The 14355-nt window shown below is 37.8% G+C and overlaps 1 protein-coding gene across 1 annotated transcript in view; it reads left to right on the top strand.

Moving 5' to 3' along the window:
• The window catches only part of satb1b (SATB homeobox 1b), an 84187-nt gene that overhangs the window by 37768 nt on the left and 32064 nt on the right, over nt 1-14355 (top strand). Inside the window, exons 8-10 of the mRNA XM_028471565.1 lie at nt 4852-5064; nt 11111-11182; nt 12307-12462. Of these exons, the coding sequence (XP_028327366.1) occupies nt 4852-5064; nt 11111-11182; nt 12307-12462 (441 nt within the window). The remainder of the gene's footprint in view (nt 1-4851; nt 5065-11110; nt 11183-12306; nt 12463-14355) is intronic.

Consider the following 14355-nt stretch of genomic DNA (forward strand, 5'->3'; position numbering starts at 1 on the left):
ACATCATCACTCTCAATGAATGACTTAAAGAGACGCTTTCAATAATAATGTTTATATTCCTGTCTGTCACAGATACTAATATGAACTGCAGCACCACATTGATACTAGTGTATCAATGATGTTTAGCATCACTGCATTCTCTACAAACCACATGCATCTGGTGAAGTTTACCATCATTCTACGTCTGATTGAAAGCTTTTAGGTGAGTTATAAATGTCTTCTATAGCTGCTGCTGCTCTCACTGACCTCTGGGTTAGAACTTTGTTACGATACCAACGTGTTTCCTGGTTTTCAGTCGATGTTCAAAAGAAAACACGAAGAATTGATGGTGCATTCAATGTGTCTCGGAAACACAGGATAGAATACAATACAACATGAGAAAACTGGCCCGTGACCCTGAAAACAGGAACGAGCGGGTCAGAAAATGGATGGATGATGGATGGATTTTACCGATGCAGACACGCAGTGACCAATACATCTCAATTTCACCTGTAAATTGTCCCGATGCACACGGAATGAATCAATACACTCGCATTGCGCATGTTTGTATCTAGATACGGATTTGTAATGGCTAATCTCCACCTGCTTAGTCCATACGCGACACGTCTGAGTCTTGTTTTCAGAAATGTAACGTAAACATTAGAAAAAGAAGAACGCTAAGCGTCACCATTAAAACAGAAGAAGAAGAAGAACCCGGAAGTGGACAGACGTGGGCAGTAAAGTCTGTCCTACGGTGTTGGTGCATACGCAGTGTGAGAGTTAGCGGTTAGGCTGCTCCGCGGCACAGCGTCAACTGTGATAACCTCATGAGGAGCAACTGGATTTCAAACAGGTTTGATTTTTTTGCGACCATATGATTACTGATGGGGAGCTGGTCATGTATACTACACCATGTATACTACATCATGTATACTACACCATGTATACTACATCATGTATACTACACCATGTATACTACATCATGTATACTACATCATGTATACTACACCATGTATACTACATCATGTATACTGCACCATGTCTACTACACCATGTATACTACACCATGTCTACTACATCATGTATACTACACCATGTATACTACACCATGTATACTACATAATGTATACTACACCATGTATACTACATCATGTATACTACACCATGTATACTACATCATGTATACTACATCATGTATACTGCACCATGTCTACTACACCATGTATACTACACCATGTCTACTACATCATGTATACTACACCATGTATACTACACCATGTATACTACATAATGTATACTACATCATGTATACTACACCATGTGTACTACACCATGTATACTACATAATGTATACTACACCATGTATACTACACCATGTATACTACACCATGTCTACTACATCATGTATACTACACCATGTATACTACACCATGTATACTACATAATGTATACTACACCATGTATACTACACCATGTATACTACATAATGTATACTACATCATGTATACGACACCATGTATACTACACCATGTATACTACATCATGTATACTACACCATGTATACGACACCATGTATAGTACACCATGTATACTACATCATGTATACTACACCATGTCTACTACACCATGTATACTACACCATGTATACTACATCATGTATACTACACCATGTATACGACACCATGTATACTACACCATGTATACTACACCATGTATACTACACCATGTATACTACATCATGTATACTACATCATGTATACTACACCATGTATACTACATAATGTATACTACACCATGTATACTACATCATGTATACTACATCATGTATACTACACCATGTATACTGCATCATGTATACTACACCATGTATACTACACCATGTATACTGCATCATGTATACTACACCATGTATACTACACCATGTATACTACACCATGTACACTACACCATGTATACTACATCATGTATACTGCATCATGTATACTACACCATGTATACTGCATCATGTATACTGCATCATGTATACTACACCATGTATACTACATCATGTATACTACATCATGTATACTACATCATGTATACTACACATGATTTAGCAGAGACTCGGCCCGATCCCAAAAATAGACGCACAAGCCAAAAATCGCACAGTGTCTGCCTGCTTTAGAAAACATTGGTGCACATGCACATACCTTCCCTCATGGTGCATGGCACTTGCTTCTGTTTAATAACATGTTCTTGTATCTCATTCATATCATAACTCTCAGTAATCTCACAGCTCCGCTCTGCTGGCAGCCTGCCACGTGAAGGACCAGGTTTGGTCACGGCAGCCGGTCCTTCCCTGGAAAAATATGTGGTTTCACTACATAGTCAGAGGTCTAACACACACACACACACACACACACACACACAGATGGCAGCGCTACAGCTGAAGACCTACAATCTGTGTGAGGAGGAGTGACAACGAGTCCTCGGAAAAGACGGCATGCGTGACGTGGTGGAGTGTTTGTACGCTCCTTTTATCCAGAGAGAAAGGGGGCGGAGCTTAGCATGAGAAGGAAAGCGATCAGCTCACCTGTCTGCCAACGCTCCTCATCTGATTGGTTGTATTCACATCAGCAGCGTGACCACATGCCACCTTGTTTGATTGTTTGATCACCTAATCACACCTATTGACGAGGAGGCGAGGCGAGGCGGGGGCTTGCACAGTGTGCGGCCAAGCGCTGATGAAAAGGCCCAATCACACGTCCCTGATAATGGCGGCGTTAGCGTCGTGTGATGATGGCGTCGGGCGCCATTGAAAAGTAAACAGAGAAAGGACTGATGATTACACGCCGAGAGCAGCACGAGATGTGCAAAAAAGAAACTTTGGAATCCCTTTCTGTGCTTCGTGCAACATTTAAACCTTTAGTCACAGGGTTTCTCATCTCTGGGTTTCTTTATTAGTTTTGCACACACACTTTGAAACGTCTGAAGCAGCAGAAATGAGAGAAAACTGCACCAAGTAATAAGAAATCTAAGGTCAATAGAAGTGTACATTGCCATGAATGATTTACATGTCACGATACGATATATCGCAATACAAATATTTATAAATTTCACCTTTACAAGTACAAAATAATATGAAATACAATTTATTAATTTTTTTAAACTTGTGAGAATAAGTAAATGGTAACTAAGTGTAATTAAAAAATCAAGTGGTATGTTTATCAAACTGTCAAATTACATTTTTCAAAAAAAGTTAAACTACAACAGATTCTGATTCTGTTAAATTCTTTAAAAAAAATGAAACCACATACATTTATGAAAGTAGTTTTATGAAAATAAAGTGAAACACATTGAGGAGCTAGGTAGTTTTACAAGGTCTGATGGTGCGTTCACTGACACCTAGTGACTGGGCGTTTACGTGCTACGCAGACGTTTGCAATATTAAATGTTAATTTTGTTAAAAAACATGATTTGAAAAATTTTTTGTTTTTTGATCAATACGATAATCAAGTGTTTAAATATTGCGATATATCATCAAATTAATTTTTCTTACACAGTTAAAGGTAAACATGTATCTGGTTGAGTGTACAGTTAGTGAAGATGCAGGAGGTTTTCTCTTCCATCTGCGTTAACTCCTCCTACACCGTTTGTCAAATTTTGTCAAAAAAATTCAGAAACTTTTCCCATTAATTTCTATTGGAAATTTCAGCTTTTTCAACATTTAACCCCTTCACCCCCAGTCATTCTTCAGCCTTTTTCAACCTTTTTCAACCTTATTGGTAATATTCAGCTGTTGCTAGGTTAATGCTAAGCTAATGCTAAGATAGTGCTAATGCTAGGTTAATGCTAGCGCTAGACTAATGCTAACATTAGGTTAATGCTAATGCTATACTAATGCTTGTGTTAGCTAATGCTAATGCTCGTTTAACGCTATTACTAGGTAATGCTAGGCTAATGTTAATGCTAATACTAGTTAATGCTAATGATAATGCTAACTAATGCTAATGTTAATGTTTATGCTATCTAATGCCAATGGTAATTAATGCTAATGCTAGATAATGCTAAGCTAATGCAGTGCGGGCCAGCACCTTCTTCCTCTATTGCATTTTCTTCAGGAAATGCAAATATTGTAGTTTTGCACAGTTCTTCCTCAGAGTCTGATTTTGAGGAAATAATCAGGGATTATTGTAGGAAATGTTTAATTTGAAGTAGAAACGGGTGTTGAGTGTCTGCGTTGGTTTAACCCGCTTTGATCTCTGGTCTCTTGTCTTTAATCTCTGATCTGTGGTCTTTGATTTCTGGTTTATGATCTCTGGTCTTTGAGCTCTGATCTCTGGTCTTTGATCTCTGATATCTGGTCTTTGATCTCTGGTCTCTGGTTTCTGATCTCTGGTCTCTGATCTTTGATCTCTGGTCTCTGATCTCTGGTCTATGATCACTGGTCTTTGATCTCTGATCTCTGGTCTTTGATCTCTGGTTTCTGGTCTTTGGTCTTTGATCTCTGGTCTTTGATCTTTGATCTGTGGTCTCTGATTTCTGATCTTTGATCTCTGGTCTCTGGTCTCTGGTCTTTGATCTCTGGTCTCTGATTTCTGATCTCTGGTCTTTGATCTCTGATTTCTGATCTCTGGTCTTTGATCTCTGGTCTCTGATCTCTGATCTCTGGTCTCTGGTCTATGATCTCTGGTCTATGATCGCTGATTTCTGGTTCCTGGTCTATGATCTCTGGTCTCTGATATCTGGTCTCTGATATCTGGTCTCTGATCTCTGGTCTCTGATCTCTGGTCTCTGATCTCTGGTCTATGATCTCTGGTCTATGATCTCTGGTCTATGATCTCTGGTCCCTGATCTCTGGTCCCTGATCTCTGATCTGGTCTGGTGCTACAGGGCTTGCTGTCTGAGATTCTGCGTAAAGAAGAAGACCCTAAGACGGCGTCCCAGTCGCTGCTGGTCAATCTGCGCGCCATGCAGAACTTCCTGCAGCTGCCGGAGGCCGAGCGCGACCGGATCTACCAGGACGAGAGGGAGCGCAGCCTGACGGCGGCCTCGGCCATGGGCGCCCCCCCTCTGATCAGCACCCCTCCCAGTCGGCCCGTGCAGGTACAGACCAGATACTGTGTTCATTAACTGTTACTGAACAAGTCCTCACATGTTTTCACTGTCAACTGGAAACTTTAGTTTGGACCAAGACTCAAGTACCACAGCCAGGGTTGGGCCAATTACATTTGAAAATTACAATTATGCATGTTCAATTACAACTCAATTATGATTACGTTGATCTGCCTTTAAAATTACAATTATTGTTTTACTTGAAATCATTTACAATTACGTTCTCAATTATAAAAGTTTAAATTCAGTTAATCAACATTACCGCACCTTTAATAAACTAGTACAGTGTGTATTCATATAGTGGGAGGAGCTTAAGTAGAGTATGTGTTTGAAGGTTGGACGTACAAAGAGGTGTAGATACTCTGTAGTCTGTAGTGTTATAAAGAGGTTTATTGTGGCTACAAAATAAAATAGTGTGTGTGATTTCTCTGGTTTATTTTTATTTTATGCACATGATAAAATGATGAATAAAGTTTGCACCAATGTTTGCTGGACTTTAGAAAATGGACATTAAATATCATCCCCTGTCCTTAGACCCTCCTTCTTCAAGGAACAACTCTAAAAACCCAGTGGGAAAATGAATTACACACAAACACGTCATGTACATCTAAGGAGCACATTAGGTTATGAACACATGGTGATAATATCAGCGTTTATAATGACGTGTTCGTGGAGAAATGTTCATGTTTACACTGACTTTGCGGTAATGTGTTCACATACAGAGACGATCCAGACGCCCCTCCCCCCTCTCGTGTTTTGCAAAAACAAATAAGTCCAAAATAATGGATGCACACACAAGCTGTTAATAAAGTGTCAGGTTGAACAGACACTGCGTCAAGGAGATATACTCGCTACACACACACACACACACACACACACACACACACACGCACGCACGCACACACACACAGAAGTTCCTTGCTTTTATAGATAGCTAACCTAATAAAACGTAACCATGTAGCTTTCTGTTAGCATCTCTTATGATAACAGATCAGTTTGACGTTATAATTATAATTAATTACCAATTGTGTGGTTGCAATGATAATTGTAATTAAATTGTAATTATAACCCTGACTACAATATCAGAGCTCAGTAGTCCAGACTAAAGGTCGGCTTGGAAATGGGGGTCAGGATTGGGGTCAATTATAATTGTAATCGCGTAATTGATAATTAATTACAATTATGCCGTAATTATAACTGTAATTGTAATTGTTTTGTTTTGTTTTGTAAAAAAAAAAAAAAACTCTTGCTGTTTTAATGATAATTGAATTGTAATAGAGTTCATATAATTGAGTTTGTAATTGTAATTGATATGGAAATTTTATAAAAAAAATATATATCATATCAAGTTTTCTCACTATCTGTCATTTAAGAAAAAAAATGTATATATATATATATATATATATATATATATATATATATATATATATATATATATATATATATATACTGACAGAAAAAATGCTTGGACAACAACACAAAAATTAATTAAATTAAATTAATATGAATATTTTCATGGATAATGAAGTATAACAAGGTAATCAAGAGTTAATAAATAAATTGATAGATAATATTTTAATATGTGTATTTTACAGCTGATTTAAGACATGATCCGTTATAATTAGAGATGCTAACAGAAAGCTGTATTTGTGATTAATTGAATTTGAACTTTATTAATTAAGAATGTAATTGTAATTTACCTTCACGGGAAAATAATAATTGTAATTTGAATTGTAATTGGAAACAAATACAGGTAATTGTCATCATAACTGAGTTGTAAATAGACATGGATAATAGAAGATGTAATTGTGATTGAAGAATGTAATTGACCCCCATTCCTTGATGACAACATTTATCTCTGATTTAATTTATAAAACTGTAAAAGATCTAAAAACCAATGGAACGTTCCGTCGTGTTCCACTGAGGATCCACAGACGTGGTGGAGCTGCACGGTGAGGTTATCAGTGAAAGGGAAACATCACCGTAACGTCTCTCCAACGTCAGCAGAAGATAATAAGCATTAGGTCATGTTTGCCACTCCTTTAATAATTGCTCCATTGTGTGTGAAAGTCCCGTCGTTGTTGCCGACGACAACCCGTCTGTCAACACATTAGATAAATGAACAGGACCATATGTACTGATGAACAGTATCTACTCAAGTACAAGTATTTCATTCATAAAATACTCACGTACAAGTAAAAAGTAGCTCATGAAATAGTATTCAAGTAAAAGTTATTAGTTACTTTCACCTCCCCACGTTTATTATTGCTAATAAATCGTTGCCACGGTTACCTTACATACAGTAAACATCTCATGTATAAACTTAAAAAGGAAGAGACCAAATCTAACACTATTGGAACTTAATTTATTTTCCACAAAGTCATCTGTATAAAATAAAAGTTTTGTCAAAATGTACAATTCTTTTTTATCTAAAATAACACCAATAAATTAAATTTACATTACATCAAATACATTATGTTTAATCTGATTGGTCGACTATGATGTGATGCAATTTATTGTTATCTGGTTATTTCATTTTTTGTAGTTTCACAATATCTGTTAATCATTTTAAAACAAATATATATATAATTTACTCAGTAGAAATGTAACTAATTACTTCTTTTAAAACGTACTTAAGTATAAGTAAAATTACTGATTTACTTTGACCTGTGCCAGTCATAGCATTAACACATGGAACAACAGAGTTTGTGTGTTTTTGTTGTTGTTTTTGTATCTTGTTTGTGTTGTCATATTGTATATTTTTCTCTGTTTTTGTTTTAGTTTTGCGTGTTTTTAGAGTCATTTTGTGTATTCTTGCTTTTGTTTTTGTGTTTTTGGAGTCATTCATTGTATTTTTAGTCTCATTTTTTGTATTTTTAGTCTCATTTTGTGTACATTTCAGTTGTTTTTGTACACAAATCTAACTTCATTTATTCTGTATAAAATACAAATTTTGTCAAAATGTACAGTTCTTTTCACATACTGAAACAAAACCATTTACTAGTTGTCTGCACACTCACAGACCTGAAATTAATTCCACTTCTCAGTTCGTACAAGCCCCTCCCCTCTCAACAAAGAGCTTTTTAATGTTAAATAACAACTTGAATAGTTTGAAAAACAACTAAATCTGCAAATGTAAGTAATTTTGACTTGAGGAACAATGGGTTGGTTTGTTCCAAACATCTATTGTTATGTATGTAGCGTATCGCTCTCTTTTGAAGTTTAACTATTGATTGTAAATATGTTTAGTATTTATTTCTCCAAACGTCTGTGCATTATGTGAGATATGCAGTAACAGTGAACAGTAAACAGTGATTTAAGTACAAGAACAATTACTCATTTAAAAAGTTCAAATACCCATAAAAACCACTGAATTATAGTAACGTGAGTACTTGTAATCAGCAGAGGTGACAAGTAATGAAGTACTAATACTGCCTTACTTTTTTCTGGTATCTATAATTTACTTGATTATTCATTTTTTGGTGACTTTTTACTTTTTCTCCTTACTTTTTTAAAAAAATATCTGTAGTTTCTACACTTTACATATTAAAAATAACCTATTTACGTGTAAAAAGATGCACATTTTTGGTAGTTTGAGCTTTTTTCTGTTGAGCAGGTTCATTAGTTTAATAGTTAACGTTTTAAAGTTTTTAAAAATGTTAAACTCAAAGCTGCTCTGGGTTTTATTGAGCATTTTGCACTTTTCTTTTCTTAAAACATTTTATTTACAAATGTTATCTTTTATAAATGCTAAATTCTCCAGGTGTTCAGAGGTAACAGATTTAATTTATTTCCATGGACCAGTTTTTAATAAGTTCTTATAAAAATAAAAGATTAAACAGTTTTATTATTGAAGGAGATTGTTTTACTTTTTACTTTTTTTACTTAAGTACATTTAGTAGCATAGAGTTTTTTGCTTTTTACTCAAGTAAGGGAGCAACTTCAAGTGTCTTTATCAGGGTTGGATTTAATTACATTTTTCAGTTTCAATTACGTTTTCAATTACCCATGTTCAATTACATTTTCATTACGATTACAGTTGCCATTTTTTATTTCAATTACAAATAGATTACAATTATTTTTGTATCCTCAGAAAGTCAATTACAATTACATTCTCAATTACTAAATTTTCCATTACAGTTGATCACAATTACTGAGGATGAAATAAATAACCTAATAAAAGCTTGTGTTAGCTTTCTGTTAGCATCTCTTATGCTAACAGGTCCTAAATCAGCTGTAAAATACATTAAAAACAAATATCTATCATCTAATTTATTTCCTATCTATTGATTACCTCGTTAAGCTTCCTGATCAGTGAAAATATATACAGTATTTTTGGTGTGGGCGTGTTAGTCTTTCATGTGTCAGTGTACCCCTAGATTAAAATATTTATTTTAAATGGTAAAATGTGGGAAAGCGTGATGTGAAACATATATTAATAATTGTTAACTACATACTGTATGTGTAGAACTGTACGTAGAACTGTAACATGGGTTCCACAGTTTAGCGTTAAATTATAATTGACAGTTTTCATAGAATTTTCATGTTAATTACAATTACAAAGTCAATTATCTGAACTCAATTACAATTTTATTATGATTATGAATTTAACATATTTTTTAAATTACAATTCTTATTACACCATAATTGTAATTAATTATCAATTACTTGATTAGAATTATAATTGACTCCCACTTTAATCAGGTAATCAGTTACTCTGAGCTCTGCATTCAGAGCCACTTTCAAGCACTTAAGCCCATTTCAAGTGCAGCGGGCCGCGTCGGAGGTGAGGTGAGGGGGCCGCACAAAGGCCACCTCTGTGAGGATTTGGCTTTTCATTTTGGTGCAGGCGGCGGCGGCGGTGGCGGCCCACCCGCCACTAAGAGCCGACCTGCTGCTGAGGGCCAGCACACAGAGCGCTGAGGAAAAGCAACAAGTTCACAAGAAGTGAAAAGCTGGAGCAAGAGGAAGAAAATCACTCTCTGCTCCTCACCTGTTTGACTCCCCCCCCCACGCACATTGATCACATGGGCCGGCTCCTGGCCCTGTGCCAGCCGCTCCTGTGCAGTGTGAATCTGAGCCCATAAATCAGCCAAGGTGGCAATCCAGCCTGAGACAGAGGAGGCTTTTTATTGGCCTCGTAAAAGCAGACGCAGAGGTATGTTTCTCACACGTGGGCCGATGGCGCGGCCCCCCACCCCCCTCCCCCCCCAATAGCCAGTTGCTGCACGCCTCGCTCGCTCTGACGCGGGATCAGAGCGAGGAGAACCACGCCGAGCTGTCATAAATCACCATGAAAGGCCTCTCAACACCTCAGACATTCCACTTTCACCACAAACTTTAGGAAAAAGGTGATGTTTTTAGCACGTGGTGTCTAGACCTGGAGCCCACTGGAGAAATTAAAAAATACATAGAAAACTCACTACTCCTGGTGCTTATATCGCATGATTTAAATTTCCTCAAATTATTACATTGTATTTCTCTTAATTGAATAGAAATTTGCCACAAAATCAAGGAAATGTTAAGTAAAGATCCTGTTGGGACTGATGTCTGTCACTTATTGCTTGGACGTTGTCAGCGTCTTATATATTTATTTTTTTATGTATACGTAGAAGTGTAAACTAGGGCACATTAATGTTGAAATTACTCGTTTTCCTACGTCAAACTGCTCCATATTTGGCCCCTGAACTAAAATGAGTTTGACGCCCCTGGTCGAGACGAACACTCTGATATATGTTGGTGTTATTATAGCATATTCACATGTACTCATCCTCGACGCTTTCATTAGGACGTGCGTGTAGTGATTCATATGCTAATGGAGGTGGTCCAAAGCTTTTATTAGCAGACTTGTTACCTTGTCAAAGGAGATGCAACGCGCCGCTGAATGAAGATGATTCCATTTCACTTGACTTTTAATCACCAGCTTGATTTAAACGCAGGGATTTTGCCTCAAACATGGGTGTTCCTGTGTGTGTGTGTGTGTGTGTGTGTGTGGTAGGAGTGTGATCTTCACGCGTGTGTGTTCTCCACCCGGCAGCCCCGCAGGGAAGACTGCAACAGTGTGAGGCCAGAGGACTGGAACCCCCGAATCCCAGTGGGCATCTCCCCTGTGAGTGAGCACCTTCACACACACACACACACATCCTCTGTGTGTGTGTTGAACTTTTAAGTGCGTGTTGTGTGTGTGTGTGTGTGTGTGTGTGTGCGCTTCAGCCTCATTTGGCGTCGGAGCGTCTGGAACTATAAATACACTTTGTCTGTTGCACAACATGTGCAGAAATGTCACATAAACACACAATAAACACACAACGGCTACGGTTACATGATGTTTTTTTAATTCAAAATGAATTATTTCAAATTAAATAATTCAGAATTAAAATGTTCTGCTTTGTGTTTACATGGGAATAGTAATTCTGAATTCAGGTTAACATGGAAAACAGGTTTATTTGCCTTTACTGAATTCCTCTTTAGGTCTGGGGTTTGGGAAGCTTCTGAATGTGACGTATTTATGTCTGTCAGAAAAAACACAACAAACATTTTATCTTTGGCTCCAACATAAAACACCACCTAATTAGAAATATTTTAAATTTTATTTTGAAGCATCAGCTGGACAATAACTTATGGTTTCACTTTGGTCAGCTGAGCAGGAGAAGGAGATAGGAACTAATGGCCGGTAAATAATAACCAGGAATAAATATTTGCTGTCTGGTAAAGATAGTAGCTCTAACAGCTGGTACGATGATAAACTTGGTGATATTACAGTCTGTACACGCAGTACGGGGACGTATGTACATTCTAGGTTTCTGATCCGGGGCAAAATGGCAAATGCTTATATTGCTATCATTTTTTTTGAAAAAACTTAAAATTCTTACAGAACCCTTAAATTTTCACAAAATCTAGGAAATTTAAAGTGAAGATCCTGTTAAGACTGATATTTGTCACTTGTTTTAGAAGTGGAAACTAGGAAAAACTAATGTTAAATGAAATTACAGCATAAAATCTCAGATTAAGAATTGATTTAATACAAAATGATTAAGATTGGAGTAATTCAGATTCAACTTTAATTCAGAATTAGGTGTTTACAATGCAGTTTAAAGAGGATTTAACTTTTATTCTGAATTAAAGGGGAATTAAAGCTCTCATGTAAATGTGGCCTATAAACGCACACACACACACACACACACACAGATGCCACAGGCTTCTTTATAATGACGCTATGATTCTGTGAAACAGGTGAAAGCGTCGCCGCTGCCCAGTGAGTGGAACGGGAAGACGGAGAGCTGCATCCTCAACATCAACTCAAGCATCTACGACGAGATCCAGCAGGAGATGAAGAGGGCCAAGGTTTCACAGGCTCTGTTTGCAAAGGTGGCCGCCTCCAAGAGCCAGGTACACACACACACACACACACACACACACACACACACTCAATGTTGGGAAGCTGTGAACAAATATTATTTTAGTTTCTGTGTTTTCACCTGAAAAGGAGCCAAACTGGTCCATCCTGCTCTCGTTTTCCAACTGGAATAACCTGCATTACAGATATCACTGTTCAAAATGGCTGCACACACACACACACACACACACACACACACACACACACACACACACACACACACTGGATTCTGGTTCCCAGTGGAACGTCTATAGTTGTTTACAAGCACTTAGATGTAAATGCTTCCAAACTGACATTAGCATGAGGACGTAACGTCACTGTTCGTTTATCTAATGAAACAAGGCCTTGGCTGGAGGTCCGTGATGTGACCTACACTTACTTTGGAGGATTGTGTGAAGATTGGTGGATTCCTGAACCAGTATTGAATCCGACACGATCGGCCTCTGATTTTCTGCTTCCAATTTGACAAAAGTCCATTCCAGGTTCATCCTGATTCCATTATATTTATATTTATTCTGCCTTCCCTTTTGTGTTTATTTTTGGAGTCACTTTGTATTTTTATTGTAGTTTTGTGTGTTTTTGTGTGTTTTTTATTATATATTTTTTTATTTCTACTATTAATCTGTGTGTATTTATATTTTTTAGGTGTTTTGTATATTTTTGAAGTCATCTTGTGTATTTTTTGGAGCCATATTGTGTTTTTTTTGTAGTTTTGTGAATTTGCTTTGGGGGCAGATCAGACATTTTTTTTTAAAGCGATGCCTGTTACAAGCAACAACAATAATAGATTAAAATGCTCATCCTTTCCTCTGCAGTCACACACACGTTCACACTGTTGGGTCACAATTACGAACATTTACCAGATGTTACAAAGTCAAGATGGCGTTTTTTTTTTCCTCACAAAAATGACCAAAGCTGGACCATAACTTTGAAATAACGCCGCCGCGCTTTAAACGCCGTCTGATTGTTGCACAACGGCAAAGTGATGAGAGCGTGAAGTGGAGGAGAAACTGTTCCACCGTGATTTATGGGAATAATGACACACATCTTCTTTATTGTGGGTTTGGAGTCGAGCAGCCGACGGTGTTTCAACACCAAACAAACCTGTTTACATTAGATCCAGTCTCCCTGTCATCTGCACTGCTCCCACACACACACACACACACACACACGCACACACACAACGTAGCACCAGTTTAACTCCACATTCAAAGCAATTAAAGCACGCCGGGGGATGATTATTAAAGGTTTTCACGTGTCTGTCGGAGGCGGAGTAGAGAAGAGTTTCCACCACTGTGCTCGATGGAGGAGAAATAGATCACCAAGGGCGGAATAATCTGGAAATATCTGCCAAGGCTTTATTTTTTTCTCGCTGATTAGGATGATTACAGGCCCAGATAGCTTTGTTTGACCAAATTGCAGTTTGATGCACAAACCACTGTTTTTGTTCCAGAGTTCAAAGACTGTTGGAGGGATGGAGAAAGGGAAAGTGGCTCCTGTGTGCTTGGGAAACAGGTTCCCACCCCCTCGCCCGCTCCGTCCTGCCCCCTGAACAAGCCCCGTTTTCTGCCTCCCTTTCACGTTCCATTCACGGCAGGCGGGTGTGAATGTGAATTGAGCAGCAGATAAGAAGTGTGCTAATTATGCCTGTGAAAAGGAGGCCTGGGAGAGCACTTATCTGCAGCTCCATCTCGTAATGGGCGTTCCTCGGGCAGCTGCTCTCCCCCCTTTTTACTGCCCAACCAGCATCGCCACGGAAACACACGCAAAATATGTCACATTTAGCACGTCTGTGAAGGCTCCAGCTCACACAGAGAAATTCCTCCCCCTGCGTTTCCATCAGAGGTGTAAAGAGTACTGATATATCAGCTCAAGTAGAAGTAAGT

The sequence above is a fragment of the Gouania willdenowi genome, chromosome 16 (genome assembly GCF_900634775.1).
Source record: "Gouania willdenowi chromosome 16, fGouWil2.1, whole genome shotgun sequence".
NCBI lineage: Eukaryota > Metazoa > Chordata > Actinopteri > Blenniiformes > Gobiesocidae > Gouania > Gouania willdenowi.